Source organism: Microcaecilia unicolor, chromosome 2, assembly GCF_901765095.1.
Source record: "Microcaecilia unicolor chromosome 2, aMicUni1.1, whole genome shotgun sequence".
NCBI lineage: Eukaryota > Metazoa > Chordata > Amphibia > Gymnophiona > Siphonopidae > Microcaecilia > Microcaecilia unicolor.
In genome coordinates this window covers 127064724-127080697 of record NC_044032.1, presented here as the reverse complement: position 1 = coordinate 127080697, position 15974 = coordinate 127064724, and the positions used below count along the sequence as shown (strand labels likewise).

General features: G+C 45.7%; 1 protein-coding gene across 3 annotated transcripts in view; it reads left to right on the top strand.

Moving 5' to 3' along the window:
* Nucleotides 1–15974, top strand: part of FCHO2 (FCH and mu domain containing endocytic adaptor 2) — a 458555-nt gene that overhangs the window by 353190 nt on the left and 89391 nt on the right. For all 3 annotated transcript variants that reach the window (XM_030193298.1, XM_030193297.1, XM_030193296.1), the window contains 3 exons: nucleotides 3907–4036; nucleotides 5770–5881; nucleotides 6219–6374. In XM_030193298.1, the coding sequence (XP_030049158.1) occupies nucleotides 3907–4036; nucleotides 5770–5881; nucleotides 6219–6374 (398 nt within the window). The remainder of the gene's footprint in view (nucleotides 1–3906; nucleotides 4037–5769; nucleotides 5882–6218; nucleotides 6375–15974) is intronic.

Here is a 15974-nt window from a genome sequence, read left to right as displayed (position 1 = left end):
CAAGTAAAAAATCAATTTACTTCTATTCGTTCTACACCACTCAGGATTTTGTAAACCACAATCATATCTCCCCTTATCCGTCTCTTTTCTAGACTGAAGAGCCCTAACCTCTTTAGCCTTTCCTCATACAAGAGGAGTTTAATCCCCTTTATCATTTTCATTGCTCTTTGTACCTTTTTTAATTCTGCTGTATCTTTTTTGAAATACGGCGACCAGAACTGAATGAAATACTCAAGGTGCAGTCACACCATAGAGCGATAACAAAGGCATTATAGTATTTTCGATCTTATTCACCATCCCTTTCCTAATAATTCTTAGCATCCTGTTTGCAACAAATCGACACTTATCTTTAAGTAACTGAGACTCAGAATGCAATATCTTTTGTGCCATCATTTGTTTCCAACAGCTAATGTAGGCCATCATTTCTCAACACAGTACAACTTTAGCAATGTCCCAGAATAAAGTAGGTCATCTAGACATATTGAATTAAATTCACAATACTCCTTCCATTTAAATATTAGATGTCTCTGAAAGCCCAGGTCCATATATAAATAAGACAGAAATTGGCATCTCCACCCCATTGGAGGAAGGTACTCCATTTAACTATGCTCAGAAGGATGTAATGTTCGTGATCTGTCATGTCTAAGGCTATGCATTGATAGGGCAGATCTTTATCTCTTCTCAGGTTGTGGTTCCCTCCTGCAGGATCTGTCTAGCCCAGAACATATAAGTTGCTGAAAATCAGGGGGATCCTAATATGTTAAGAATATGTCCAAGCTAATTAAATGAAAAAAAGCAGGGCTGCAGATTTTGTACACTAAACCTTTGACTCTGATGCCTCTATTTTTCTACTGTCTGACTCCTATTGATATTAGGCTTTAAAGTTTTTGTTCTATATCTAAAGTTCTGGTAAATATATCTTTTAGATTCAGGACAAAGATTTTATATATATATATATATATATATATAATACACACACATTACATATTATATATATATTTTTTTTAATTTTGAAGCTGAAGTCGCAATCTGTATATTTTTACAGACTGTGACTCCACCCAAAATTGTTTCTGACTCCACAGCTCTGGAAAAAAGAGTGATTATAAACATTGCATAAACGCTCACTACTGTAAAGTCTCTTATGAAATAATAAAGTAAAACCTCCCTTCCATTCTCCTGTGGCTACACTTAACATCCCATAGCCAATCCTGCTTAAGGTTCTCATGCTCCTCGTCTATCAGTTTAGTTTCCTGTACACATGTAATGTCTGTTCCACGTCATTTCAACTTGCACAGTATTTTACATCACTTTGTAGATGAAGTTAGTCCTGCCACATTCCATGACACATTTGCATACTTCACTTAACTATACACAATTCATTTCAATGTGATAGTCAAAAAAGCTATTAAACAGAGCATGGGGTTCCCAGCCTTCACCCCCCACTCACTCACCAATGGTTCAACCATATTGTTAAGATCAATTCTGCATTCTTTTGCAGTCTATTTTTCCATAAAGGAAGCAACAGGCCATCACTACATTCCCTAAAACTGGCCCCAACAAACACTTTGCACTGTCTTCCCCTAAATTCTTCCCATTCATTTCCCATATTACCTCTCCACCCAGTTCACAGCTGATGGGCCTATTGCCAATCCAACATCCACACTCACATTCACACACAATACATTAAATCATCTCATACTAAGATGGCTCTTTACAATCATTGATTATCTCTATCATGTTGAAGCAATGCAGCTGCCCCTCAGGTGCATGATGGTCCACCAGGGTCATCAGAGAAGGACCGCAAAATGTCATTGTGACCAAGCCACAAGGAGTTATCCACAAACCATGACGAACCACAGGGAATCTGTTGATGAATGACAACTTGGAGTTTATTAAATGACCCAGCATGGACCATATTTCAGTTTTTGCCTACATCAGGAGTTTAAAAACATTCATTAAAAAACATGAATAAACATACATACAAAGACATAAATGTTATCAAAATATATGTATCATGTGGACACAGGATTTTAAGGAAAACAGCAGGGCTACATCATGCCATTACACCCAGCCCTAATTGTTCATATATTTCACAAATCAGGAATGTGCTAGGCACCTTCAGTCACCCGCTTGGTGTGGTGCATTCACTATTGTATAGCAATAGCTCTGGGTTGGAGATAGTGGGTCAAACACCATTGGGAAATCCATCATTCTTGTATGAAGGCACTGAGAGCCCATAATCAACAGGGGCTGAAGTTTCAGTCCAAATCGATATTCTCACCTCTAAGAGGAGGCACCCTTTTCAGACTGGAGTTGTTTCAAAAAAATCAGTGTCAGTTTCCACACTGGTTTAGGAAATACATTTACTGGCTTGCTGCACTTGTAGGACTGCTGGGTATTGTAATATGATGCATGCGTGTATTTTTATGAGTTCTGTTCAAATGGGATTGAATGCTTTTTGCTTAGCAGCCAGAAGCTCAGAAAAGTCCTGAAAAATATGCACAATTCAACATTCATAACTTAAGTCACACTTCTGTCTGTATTTAACAGCGCCTTTTTTTTTTTTTTTTTTTTTTTTTTTTTAAAGCTTAGTTCAGGAAGTGCACAATTACCACTGGGCCAGTAGTTACTGTCCTGTTGTAGGCCCAGGTGATGCATGTGCTCAGTGTGTAGATGCCCTGTTTTGGTGCTCGGAGCAGGAGTGTGCATCAGCTATGTCGACAGAGTGCCCACCAGACTATGGTTAATGATCGACTCCCCACAAAGTGCAAATTATTTAATCAAGATGATTCTCTAGATAATCAATTTTCGCATTTTGGGTGCCAATCATTGTTTGCAGGGCCACAATTTCTGCCAATACTTAGCAGTTACCAGATGGGACTCTAGTTCACCCATGTATTTGGAACATTCACCAGATGTCTGCTGCATGACATCTAAATGTCAAATATTCTCTCTGAGTAGAGGTTTTACCACTGCATGTGTTAGATCCACTATTAGGAATTAAGGTAGGCCCCATGTGTAGCGTCTGCCATCTTGTCCTTATCCTCATGATGCCATTTCAGCTGCAGATTTGGTAGAAAACTTGTCCATATACTAAATTTAACTGTATAAGTAAAAATATTATGGATTCTGCTATGTAAATCTAAGGATGAGGGTAGATTAAGGAGCAATGCGGATCTACATCTTCCCTTGCTTACAACATCACTTGACCTCAGTTTTTTATTTGTTTTATTATGTAAAGTTGCTAATTGTTAAACTGATACAAAGTCCCTTAACTTTATTACTTTTACACTTTTATATTTTCTTTTCAATGAAATGTGAACAGTCTGCAATTAATCTATTACTGTGTTAATTTCATGCTGATGAAAATGCCCAATTAGCCCCTATTATGAAAATTTCTCTCCTGTCTTCTAAACTGTCTTATGAGCCTAGAAATCAAAGATTCCCACCCCTGGATGGATGAAAGTCAGACAGATATAAAGCTTTGACCTAACATATTGCTTAACTTTCTTTTCTTAATAAACAGTTGCTTAAATTATAATAGATAAAATCTCCAAGAGATTACTAATATTTTTGCACAAACATTTTGCAGTTGGAAATGTTTTGCTGTTGTACTTGAACTAAGGCAACCAGAAATTGTTACTTTTTCCCTGGGTACATTTAACTAGGGGTGTGCCATAATAATGTTTTCTGGCTATGAATTTTAGTCTTCTCAGCTGTGTTTTTAAGACCTTTTGTTCTTTTATGTTTCTTCAGCTGGAATGATGAGTGGTATATTCGAACAGAAAATGGATGCTGTTAAATGGGGGAGACACTTTAATGAAATCATTATTGTGTATTTGAATTTCTGTGCTCCTTTCTCTCATATTTCTTTGCTAATAATTTTGTCTGATATTTTGTTTTAAGCCTAGGCCGTTCAGCCCACCATTAACATCTAATGCTAATGCACCCTCTACGACTCCCTTGGCACGTGCAGAAAGCAACTCCTCAGTATCATCTTCTGCTTCTCACAGTGCAGCAAACACACCTACTGTGGGTAAATATCTACACGCTAATTTGTAGTCTTTCTGACGTTCCCTTTTCATTTCAGGCACTTTTGCTTTGTGTTTTTCTGTGTTGCTTTATCATCTTTATAGTGCACGTAGAGGGGGATAATCGAATGGGGACGCCCATCTGTAAGGACGGTGCTGCGAAGGGGTGGGGCAACCCGTATTATCGAAACAAGATGGGCGTCCATCTTTCGTTTCAATACTACGGTCGGGGACGCCCAAATCTCAACATTTAGGTCGACCTAAAAGATAGTCAACCTAAATGTTGAGATGGTCGTCCTTAGAGATGGGCGACCTCAGTTTTCGCCGATAATAGAAACCGAGGACGCCCATCTCAAAAACGACCAAATCCAAGCCCTTTGGTCTTGGGAGGAGCCAGCATTTGTAGTGCACTGGCCCCCCTCACATGCCAGGACAACAACCAGGCACCCTAGGGGGCACTGCAGGGGACTTGACAAATTGCTCCCAGGTGCATAGCTCCCTTACCTTGGGTGCTGAGCCCCCCAAAACCCACTCCCCACAACTGTACACCACTACCATAGCCCTTTGGGATGAAGGGGGGCACCTAGATGTGGGTACAGTGGTTTTGTGGTGGGTTTTGGAGGGCTCACATTTACCAGCACAAGTGTAACAGATGGGGGGGATGGGCCTGGGTCCGCCTTCCTGAAGTGCACTGCACCCACTAAAAACTGCTCGTGGTCATTTGGTCAGTTTGGGCACCTTTTCAAGGCTTGGTCTTAAAAAAAAATGGACCAGGTAAAGTCGGCCAAATGCTTGTCGGGGACGCCCTTCTTTTTTCAATGATCGGCCGAGGATGCCCATCTCTTATCCACACCCCCGTCCCGCCTTCGGTATGCTGCCGACACGCCCCTGTGAACTTTGATCATCCCCGCGACAGAATGCAGTTGAAGACACCCAAAATCGGCTTTTGATTATGCCGATTTGGGCGACCTTGGGAGAAGGACGCCGATCTCCCGATTTGTGTCAAAAGATGAGCGCCCTTCTCTTTCGATTATCCCATAATAGTAGGTTTCATTCTAATCTGTATACTGTTGTGCTTCACATCTTTACTGTTTTGACAGTGTAACTAAACATTTTTTCAGCCAGTTGTGCCATCCCAATGAGTGACATTGAAGAGATTTATACTATTTATTTGAGATATAAAATATTGTGTATTCAGTTGTCATAAAATTCTGTAATAGTTTGCATTGCCTCTAACTTCAGGGGGTTCAGTTTTCAAAGAAAGGTAGGCTGCACTCACTATAAAAGATGATCAGTTATAGTATACACGTCCCAATTTTAATAGTAGTATACAGCTATTCTGTTATGTTGCAAGTTTTCTTCAATTAAAGGAAACGCTTAGTTTTGGTAACTAGTTTAGCAGGATTGATCATTTGCCAAAGAGTTTATGCATTTCAGGCTCAGTATATGAAATATTGTTTGATTAGTATTTGCTACTACCCAAAATTTCATAGTAAATTTTTCCCTGCCAACCAGTAGATATTGGTTAGATTCAGTACACAAATCTGTGCCCCTTAAGTCCTTTGCATTAGTTTGATGTATACTTTTTCAAACTGAAAACTCAAGTTTGTGAGTGCAGATAATCATCTTTTGTCCAGTATGGCTTGCTGAAACACAGAGCTAATTATGCATGGTAGTGATCTAATAGTCTCTTGCAGACATCACATAAGAACTAAAATCTTACTTATTTGTGTTTTAGGTATATCACGTGGTCCCAGCCCAGTTAGCCTTGGAAACCAAGACACCTTACCCGTTGCTGTGGCCTTCACTGAATCTGTCAATGCCTTCTTTAAAGGAGCAGATCCTACAAAGTTAGTCATCTGATTTGAATTTAATTTAAAAGCTTAAAAAATCAGTACATATATTGAGTTAAATGTAGCATGGAGCTACTTAATATTCTGTGATAAGGGAAAGCAACTGTCACTGACTAAATTCACGCATGTAGTTGCTTTGCAGGTTTTCAAATAGATTTCCAGGTGATACTCAGTCCAGTTGGTTGAAAAGAAATAAAACATTCTTTTAAATGTGAATTGAATATCTTTAAATAATTATTTCTTCCTGAAATAATTTAAATAAAATTCAATTGCTATTACTAGATTTAATTTTATTTTACTGTTTATAAAATATGTTCCGTTCTTGTTTATTTAGATGTATTGTGAAGATCACTGGTGACATGACTGTTTCTTTTCCAAGTGGAATTATAAAAGTCTTTACCAGCAATCCATCTCCAACTGTACTGTGCTTCAGGATAAAAAATACCAGCAAGCTGGAGCAGATTCTTCCGAATTCACAGCTTGTATACAGGTTTTGTATTTAAATAATTAAAACGTGCAATGTTCAAGCCAAAAGATGCAACAGAGTGGCTATAATTTCAATGTAGGACAGATTTAATGTACTTTTATTATGAACTTGCTAAAATATTTTTCCCATATGAATGTACTTTATAATGTCATTTTAAAAATGTACATATTTGAGAATATTCTTTGATTTTGAAAAATTCATGAAAAAAAGAATGCAGTCATTAAAAGAGCATTGGCTTGACTTTATAACAGGACACTTACATGAGAAGTCCAAAAAAACACCTATTTTATGTCTTTTTGACTATGTTTAACTGTCATAAAAGTAATACTAATTGATAATATCTGTTACTTTGATTTCACTATATTTAGTTTTTGAACTCATAGGTGGACTATTTTTATATTCCTTATTTTATAAAATCAACATACCAGTAGGTTGCTATGAGTTTTCACAAAATAAAAACATAAGAATAGCCATACTGGGTCAGACCAATGGTTCATCTAGCCCAGTATCCTGCTTCCAACAATGGCCAATCCAGGTCACAAATACCTGACAGAAACTGAAGTAGTAACAACATTCCATGCTGCCAATCTCAGGGCAAGCAGTGGCTTCTCCATGTCCATCTCAATAACAGACTATGGACTTTTCCTCTAGGAACTTGTCCAAACCTTTTTTAAACCCAGGTACGGTAACCACATCCTCCGGCAACGAGTTCTAGAGCTTAACTATTCATTGAGTGAAAAAATATTTCCTCCTATTTGTTTTAAAAGTATTTCCATGTAACCTTATTGAGTATCCCCTAGTCATTGTACTTCTTGAAAAAGTAAAGAATCGATTCACTTGTACTCGTTTTACACCACTCGTGATTTTGTAGACCCTCAGCTGTCTCTTTTCCAAGCTAAAGAACCCTAACCTCTTTAGCCTTTCCTATGAGAGGAATTCCATCCCTTTTATCATTTTGGTTGCTCTTTGAATCTTTTCTAATTCCGCTATATCTTTTTGAGATACAGCAACCAGAAATGAATGCAATACTCTAGGTGAGGTTGCACCACAGAGCGATGCAGAGGCATTATAGTATTCTTGGTCTTATTTACCATCCCTCTCCTAATAATTCCTAGCATCCTCTTTGCTTTTTTGGCCGCCGCCACCTCACACTGGACAGAAGATTTCAACAACGACAACAACAATCTTTTTCTTGGGTGCTGACCCCCAAGGTGGACCCTAGCATCAGGTAACTATGATTTGGATTGTTCTTCCCAATGTGCATCACTTTGCATTTGTCCACATTAATTTTCATCTGCCATTTGGATGCCCAGTCTTCCAATTTCCTAAGGTCTTCCTGCAGTTTTTCACATTCCACTTCTGTTTTAACAACGTTGAATAATTTTGTTTCATCTGCAAATTTAATCACCTCACTTGTTCCAATTTCCAGATCAGTTATAAATGTTAAATAATACCGGTCCAGTACAGATCACTGAGGCACTCCACTATTTATCCTCTTCTATTGAGAAAGGGTAAATAGTGGTGTGCTCCCAGATGCAGACCCAGCTGTGCACTAATGCTCAAGCACAAATTTACACCTGGTTCAGAAATGATGTAAATTTGGGCATGTACTCTATACTTAATCTTGGTGCGTCACTACTGAAAATCGTTGCTCTCCTGCATTTCTTCATTAAAAATTTTTTTTTTCAGTATTCATTCTTCATTCTCCTCAACGATGAAGAAGAGTAAGCCTGATGCTCAATTTATTGTCTCAACGAGCCTTAAAAACTTAAATCTGATCCGCCTTCTTCTGACAAGGCTAGTAGCCATATCAGTGCTGAATCCGGGAATGACCTAATAATGGTAGAACTAAAATACATTTAAAGAACTTTAACATACACATAAGGCAATATCACATGATTTCTACCAACGTAAGCTCCACCCTAACCAGATATCCTGTTCCTCTTGATTATACCACTTTGTCTTAATTCACCTTCTTGTTGCTGTGATGCCACCGTATTTTTCCTCCTATTTAGGTAAAGTATTTTTCCTTTTGTTAAATCGTGGCTTCACGGTCACTAATTTTGCTGTTAACTGTATCTTTTATTCCACCTACTTCTCAACAGTGTAACTTCCTCCTCTGTAATCAATATCGCTTGTATTTCAGCATACTGATTCTGGCTGGAAACCGTTTAGACACCCCTTCTAAATACCACCCACCACCACTAGGTCAAATACTCTCTTGTATCCAATCTGTCTCCTGTACTTCACAGGTTGCTAACTCAATTCGAGTGGGTCTCCTGAACTGTAGGGCTCTCTGTTCCAAAACGTCCCTCATACATGGCTTTATTATTTCATTTGGTTTTGACATTCTTTGCTTTATCGAAACCTAGATTCAAAATGGTGAGGAAAGTTATCTTTATGACTCTCTACCATATGGCTATGATGTGGTTTCTCTAGCTAGAGTGTTGAAAAATGGTGGTGGTCTAGCTATCTGCTATTCTTCAAAACCGAATTAGCTCCTAAATTTGCGTACCTTGAGGCACTTGCAGTTAGGTATGCATACCCATTCCATTTGTCATTATACTTTGCTACTGCCCACCTTCACTTACACAATCATCTTGGGACTTTGGTTATCAATTGCTGCTTGAAACATTGGTCCTTTATACTAATACCTTAATTCTGGGAGATTTGAACACTCATGTAGACAGTCCCCAGCACTCTTGCTCCAAATATTTCCTCTCACTTCTGTCTGATTTGAATCTTTTTCAAAAGGTCATTTCCCCACCCATCAAGGAGGCCATACATTAGATCTCATAATTCTCCCCGGCGATTCAGATTTTACGCTTGAGTCTTTTTCTTCCTCCTCAATTCCTTGAGCTGACCATTGTGCACTCCAGTTTTCCATCACGCTGCCTTGTAAGGTACCTGAAGTCTCCTCCTCTTCTCTTTTGACAAGGCACCTTTCTCACATTGATCTTTGACTTCCTGTTAGACTTCAGCTCCCAGGAATTAGATGCCCAGGCTAACTCGCTGCACTTAACTCTAGCAATTGCCATAGGCCAGGTAGCTCTTGCTAAACTCATTAGACGCACTCTGTCCAAATGTCACCAACCATTGTTCCACAGTGGTCTGAGGTTTCTTAAAAAACAATTGCAGAAATATGAACATGCATGGAAGAAAACGCATCGTGATTCCAACCTCCACTTTGAAGGTGTGAATAAACATGTTGATAAAGGTGAACCGGTTGATGTAGTGTATCTAGATTTTCTCCGAGGACAAGCAGGCTGCTTGTTCTCACGACTGGCTGACGTCCGCAGCAGCCCCCACCAACCGGAAAAAGCTTCGCGGGACGGTCGGCACGCAGGGCACGCCCACCGCGCATGCGCGGCCGTCTTCCCGCCCGTGCGCGACCGCTCCCGCCAGTTCCTTTTTTTCCGCGTCTGGAGAGAGTCGTGCTTTGCCGCTCTCTCTGTTTTCAGCCGCCGGAAAGCCGATCGCGTTTACGCGGATCGTTTTTTCTATTTAGTTTTTGTTCACCGCGTCCTCCGGTTTTTCTTTTTTTTTTAAAAAAAAAACTGAGCGTGTGGAGCACGCGCTCCCCTTTTCCCTCGTTTCTAGCGGGGACGCCGCGTTGCGGCCTAGTGGCCGCACGGTCGTTTTTTCCTTTTTCGAGGTGTGATTTCCGCCACCATCAACGACTTTGACTTCGCCGACGCGATTTTTCCGTCGATGTCCTCGAAGGTCCCGAGTGGATTTAAAAAGTGTGGTCGGTGCGGCCGGCCGATCTCGCAGACCGACACCCACGCTTGGTGCCTCCAGTGCCTCGGGCCGGAGCACAATCTCAAGTCGTGTCCCCTGTGTCTCGGTCTCCGGAAACGGACTCAGGTTGCGAGGCAAGTTCTACGGGACCGTCTTTTTGGAACTTGCGCCAGCCCCTCGACGTCGACCTCGACGGCATCGGTATCGACGCCCGGTCCTTCGGTACCGGTATCGATGCCCGAGACATCGGCACCGATGGCATCGACCCCAGGAGAACAGGTCCCGTCGGCCCGCCGGTCCTCCGGTGAGGGTAGAGGTGAGAGGCCGCGTGGGCAGTCGGCCCCGGTCACTCCCTCAGCCCGTGGCCCACGGGACCGAACCCTGTCTGACCCGGTTCCTCGAGACCGAGGGGGATCGTCCTCCTCCTCCTCCATACCTCCCGGCGCCGGTGACGTGCATCGCAAAAAGAATAAGAAGCGTCGGCACCGGTCGCCCTCGATGCATCCGGACATCGGAGAGGAGGCGACGCCGAAGCGTCCACGTCGAGAGGAGAGGTCCCCGTCGGTTGTGGAGGTACCGACGCGTCAGGGTCCCGGCACCTCGGTGCCGTCTCCTGGCCCCCACCAGCTTCTGGCACCGACACCCCTACCGGCCCCACCGCCTTTCCCGGCAGCGGGCCTGGACGAGTGCCTCAGAGCCATCCTTCCGGGGATCCTGGAAGGGCTGATGCGCCAGGCAAGCACCCCCGGCGCCGATGGAGGGTGGAGTCCCCGTCGACGTCGATGGAGGGAGCTTCGTCCCCGCCGGCGCGGGAGTCCACCGCTCGACGACACCGAGGCCTCGGTGCCTCGACGTCGAGCCGGGCCCGGTTCAGGACTCAGCTACATGAGCTTATGTCCGATACCAAGGATGAGGCCTCGTGGGGGGAAGAGGAGGACCCTAGATATTTCTCCTCAGAGGAGTCTACGGGCCTTCCCTCGGACCCCACGCCTTCACCGGAGAGGAAGCTCTCACCTCCTGAGAGTCTCTCCTTTGCCTCCTTTGTGCGGGATATGTCTATTAGCATTCCCTTCCCCGTGGTCTCTGTGGAAGAGCCGAGGGCCGAGATGCTCGAGGTCCTCGACTATCCATCACCACCTAGAGAGTCCTCCACGGTACCGCTGCACAATGTCCTCAAGGAGACACTGCTTCGGAACTGGATGCGACCGTTAACTAATCCCACCATTCCCAAGAAAGCAGAGTCCCAGTACAGGATCCACTCTGACCCAGAGTTAATGCGGCCACAATTGCCCCATGACTCGGCGGTCGTGGATTCTGCTCTCAAGAGGGCACGGAGTTCGAGGGATACCGCCTCGGCGCCCCCGGGGCGGGAGTCTCGCACTCTGGACTCGTTTGGGAGGAAGGCCTACCAATCCTCCATGCTCGTGACCCGCATCCAGTCATACCAGCTCTATATGAGCATCCACATGCGGAACAATGTGAAGCAACTGGCGGACCTGGTCGATAAGCTCCCGCCGGAGCAGTCCAGGCCTTATCAGGAGGTGGTCAGGCAGCTGAAGGCGTGCAGAAAGTTCCTGTCCAGGGGTATCTATGACACCTGTGACGTGGCATCTCGTGCTGCGGCCCAAGGTATAGTGATGCGCAGGCTCTCATGGCTGCGTGCCTCTGACCTGGACAACCGCACCCAGCAGAGACTGGCCGACGTCCCTTGCCGGGGGGATAACATTTTTGGTGAGAAGGTCGAGCAGCTGGTGGACCAACTGCATCAGCGGGAAACCGCCCTCGACAAGCTCTCCCACCGGGCGCCTTCAGCATCCACCTCAGCAGGTGGACGTTTTTCCCGGGCCCGGCAGGCTGCACCCTATTCTTTTGCAAAGCATAGGTACAACCAGCCGGCCCGAAGGCCTCGTCAGGCACAGGGACAGCCCCAGCGCGCTCGTTCTCGTCAACAGCGTGCGCCTAAGCAGCCCCCTGCGCCTCCACAGCAAAAGCCGGGGACGGGCTTTTGACTGGATCCACGGGAACATAGCCGCCCTCAAAGTGTCCGTACCGGACGATCTGCCGGTCGGGGGGAGGTTAAGATTTTTTCACCAAAGGTGGCCTCTCATAACCTCCGACCAGTGGGTTCTCCAAATAGTGCGGTGCGGATACGCCCTGAATTTGGCCTCCCTGCCACCAAATTGTCCTCCGGGAGCTCAATCCTTCAGCTCCCATCTCAAGCAGGTACTTGCAGAGGAACTCTCCGCCCTTCTCAGCGCCAATGCGGTCGAGCCCGTACCACCCGGGCAGGAAGGGCAGGGATTCTATTCCAGGTACTTCCTTGTGGAAAAGAAAACAGGGGGGATGCGTCCCATCCTAGACCTGAGAGACCTGAACAAATTCCTGGTAAAAGAAAAGTTCAGGATGCTTTCCTTGGGCACCCTTCTGCCAATGATTCAGAAAAACGATTGGCTATGTTCCCTGGATTTAAAGGACGCATATATTCACATACCGATACTGCCAGCTCACAGACAGTATCTCAGATTCCGCCTGGGCGCACGGCACTTTCAGTATTGTGTGCTGCCCTTTGGGCTCGCCTCTGCCCCACGAGTGTTTACCAAGTGCCTCGTGGTGGTAGCGGCGTACCTACGCAAGCTGGGAGTGCACGTGTTCCCATATCTCGACGATTGGCTGGTCAAGAACACCTCGGAGGCGGGAGCCCTCCGGTCTATGCAGTGCACTACTCGACTTCTGGAGCTGCTGGGGTTTGTGATAAATTACCCAAAGTCCCATCTCCAGCCAACACAGTCTCTGGAATTCATAGGAGCTCTGCTGAATACCCAGACGGCCCAGGCCTACCTTCCCGAAGCGAGGGCCACCAATCTCCTGGCCCTGGCTTCGCAGACCAGAGCGTCTCAGCAGGTCACAGCTCGGCAGATGTTGAGACTTCTGGGCCATATGGCCTCCACAGTTCATGTGACTCCCATGGCTCGTCTTCACATGAGATCTGCTCAATGGACCCTAGCTTCCCAGTGGTTCCAAGCCACCGGGAATCTAGAAGATGTCATCCGCCTCTCCACCAGTTGCCGCACTTCACTGCTCTGGTGGACCATCCGGACCAATTTGACCCTGGGACGTCCATTCCAAATTCCGCAGCCCACGAAAGTGCTGACGACGGATGCATCTCGCCTGGGGTGGGGAGCTCATGTCGATGGGCTTCACACCCAGGGTCTGTGGTCCCTCGAGGAAAAGGATCTGCAGATCAACCTCCTGGAGCTCCGAGCGATCTGGAACGCACTGAAGGCTTTCAGAGATCGGCTGTCCTACCAAATTATCCAAATTCGGACAGACAATCAGGTTGCAATGTATTACGTCAACAAGCAGGGGGTCACCGGATCTCGCCCCCTGTGTCAGGAAGCCGTCGGGATGTGGCGTTGGGCGTGCCGGTTCGGCATGCTTCTCCAAGCCACGTACCTGGCAGGCGTAAACAACAGTCTGGCCGACAGACTGAGCAGAGTCATGCAACCGCACGAGTGGTCGCTCCATTCCAGAGTGGTACGCAAGATCTTCCGAGAGTGGGGCACCCCCTCGGTGGACCTTTTCGCCTCTCGGACCAACCACAGGCTGCCTCTGTTCTGTTCCAGACTTCAGACACACGGCAGGCTAGCGTCAGATGCCTTTCTCCTTCATTGGGGGACCGGCCTCCTGTATGCTTATCCTCCCATACCTTTGGTGGGGAAGACCTTACTGAAGCTCAAGCAAGACCGCGGCACCATGATTCTGATAGCGCCCTTCTGGCCCCGTCAGATCTGGTTCCCTCTTCTTCTGGAGTTGTCCTCCGAAGAACCGTGGAGATTGGAGTGTTTTCCGACTCTCATCTCGCAGAACGACGGAGCGTTGCTGCACCCCAACCTTCAATCCCTGGCTCTCACGGCCTGGATGTTGAGGGCGTAGACTTCGCTGCGCTGGGTCTGTCTGAGGGTGTCTCCCGTGTCTTGCTTGCCTCTAGGAAGGATTCCACTAAAAAGAGTTACTTTTTCAAGTGGAGGAGGTTTGTCGTTTGGTGTGAGAGCAAGGCCCTAGAACCTCGTTCTTGCCCTGCACAGAACCTGCTTGAATACCTTCTGCACTTATCAGAGTCTGGCCTCAAGACCAACTCAGTAAGGAATCACCTTAGTGCGATTAGTGCTTACCATTATCGTGTGGAAGGTAAAGCCATCTCTGGAGAGCCTTTAGTCGTTCGATTCATGAGAGGCTTGCTTTTGTCAAAGCCCCCTATCAAGCCTCCTACAGTGTCATGGGATCTCAACGTCGTCCTCACCCAGCTGATGAAACCTCCTTTTGAGCCACTGAATACCTGCCATCTGAAGTACTTGACCTGGAAGGTCATTTTCTTGGTGGCAGTTACTTCAGCTCGTAGGGTCAGTGAGCTTCAAGCCCTGGTAGCTCATGCCCCATATACCAAATTTCATCACAACAGAGTAGTGCTCCGTACCCACCCAAAGTTCCTGCCAAAGGTGGTGTCGGAGTTCCATCTTAACCAGTCAATTGTCTTGCCAACATTCTTCCCCAGGCCACATACCCGCCCTGCTGAACGTCAGTTGCACACATTGGACTGCAAGAGAGCATTGGCCTTCTACTTGGAGCGGACACAGCCCCACAGACAGTCCGCCCAATTGTTTATTTCTTTCGACCCTAACAGGCTAGGGGTCGCTGTCGGGAAACGCACCATCTCCAATTGGCTAGCAGATTGCATTTCCTTCACTTACGCCCAGGCTGGGCTGGCTCTTGAGGGTCATGTCACGGCTCATAGTGTTAGAGCCATGGCAGCGTCAGTGGCCCACTTGAAGTCAGCCACTATTGAAGAGATCTGCAAGGCTGCGACGTGGTCATCTGTCCACACATTCACATCACATTACTGCCTCCAGCAGGATACCCGACGCGACAGTCGGTTCGGGCAGTCGGTGCTGCAGAATCTGTTTGGGGTGTAAATCCAACTCCACCCTCCAGGACCCGAATTTATTCTGGTCAGGCTGCACTCTCAGTTAGTTGTTCTTCGTAGGTCAATTTCTGTTATACCCTCGCCGTTGCGAGGTTCAATTGACCTGGGTTCTTGTTTTGAGTGAGCCTGAGAGCTAGGGATACCCCAGTCGTGAGAACAAGCAGCCTGCTTGTCCTCGGAGAAAGTGAATGATACATACCTGTAGCAGGTGTTCTCCGAGGACAGCAGGCTGATTGTTCTCACCTACCCTCCCTCCTCCCCTTTGGAGTTGTGTTTCATATTTTATTGCTTGTCATTCAACTGGCGGGAGCGGTCGCGCACGGGCGGGAAGACGGCCGCGCATGCGCGGTGGGCGTGCCCTGCGTGCCGACCGTCCCGCGAAGCTTTTTCCGGTTGGTGGGGGCTGCCGCGGACGTCACCCAGTCGTGAGAACAATCAGCCTGCTGTCCTCGGAGAACACCTGCTACAGGTATGTATCATTCACTTTCAGAAAACCTTTGACAAAATACATCATGAGAGACTCCTGAGAATATTAAGAATTAATGGGATAGGACTGTGGATTAAGAATTAGTTATTGAACAGAAAACAGAGAGTAGGGTTAAATGGCCATTTTTCTCAATGGAGTAGGGTGAATAGTGGAGTACAGCAGGAATCTTTACTGGGACTGGTGCTGTTTAACATACTTATAAATGATCTGGAAATCGGAATGGTGGGTGAGGTGATTAAATTTGCAGATGACACAAAACTATTCAAAGTTGTAAAAAAACATGCCGATTGTGAAAAATTGCAAGGAGACTTTAGGAGATTGGGTGACTGGGCATCCAAATGGCAGATGAAATTTAATATAGACAAATGCAAAGTGATGCACATTAGGAAGAATA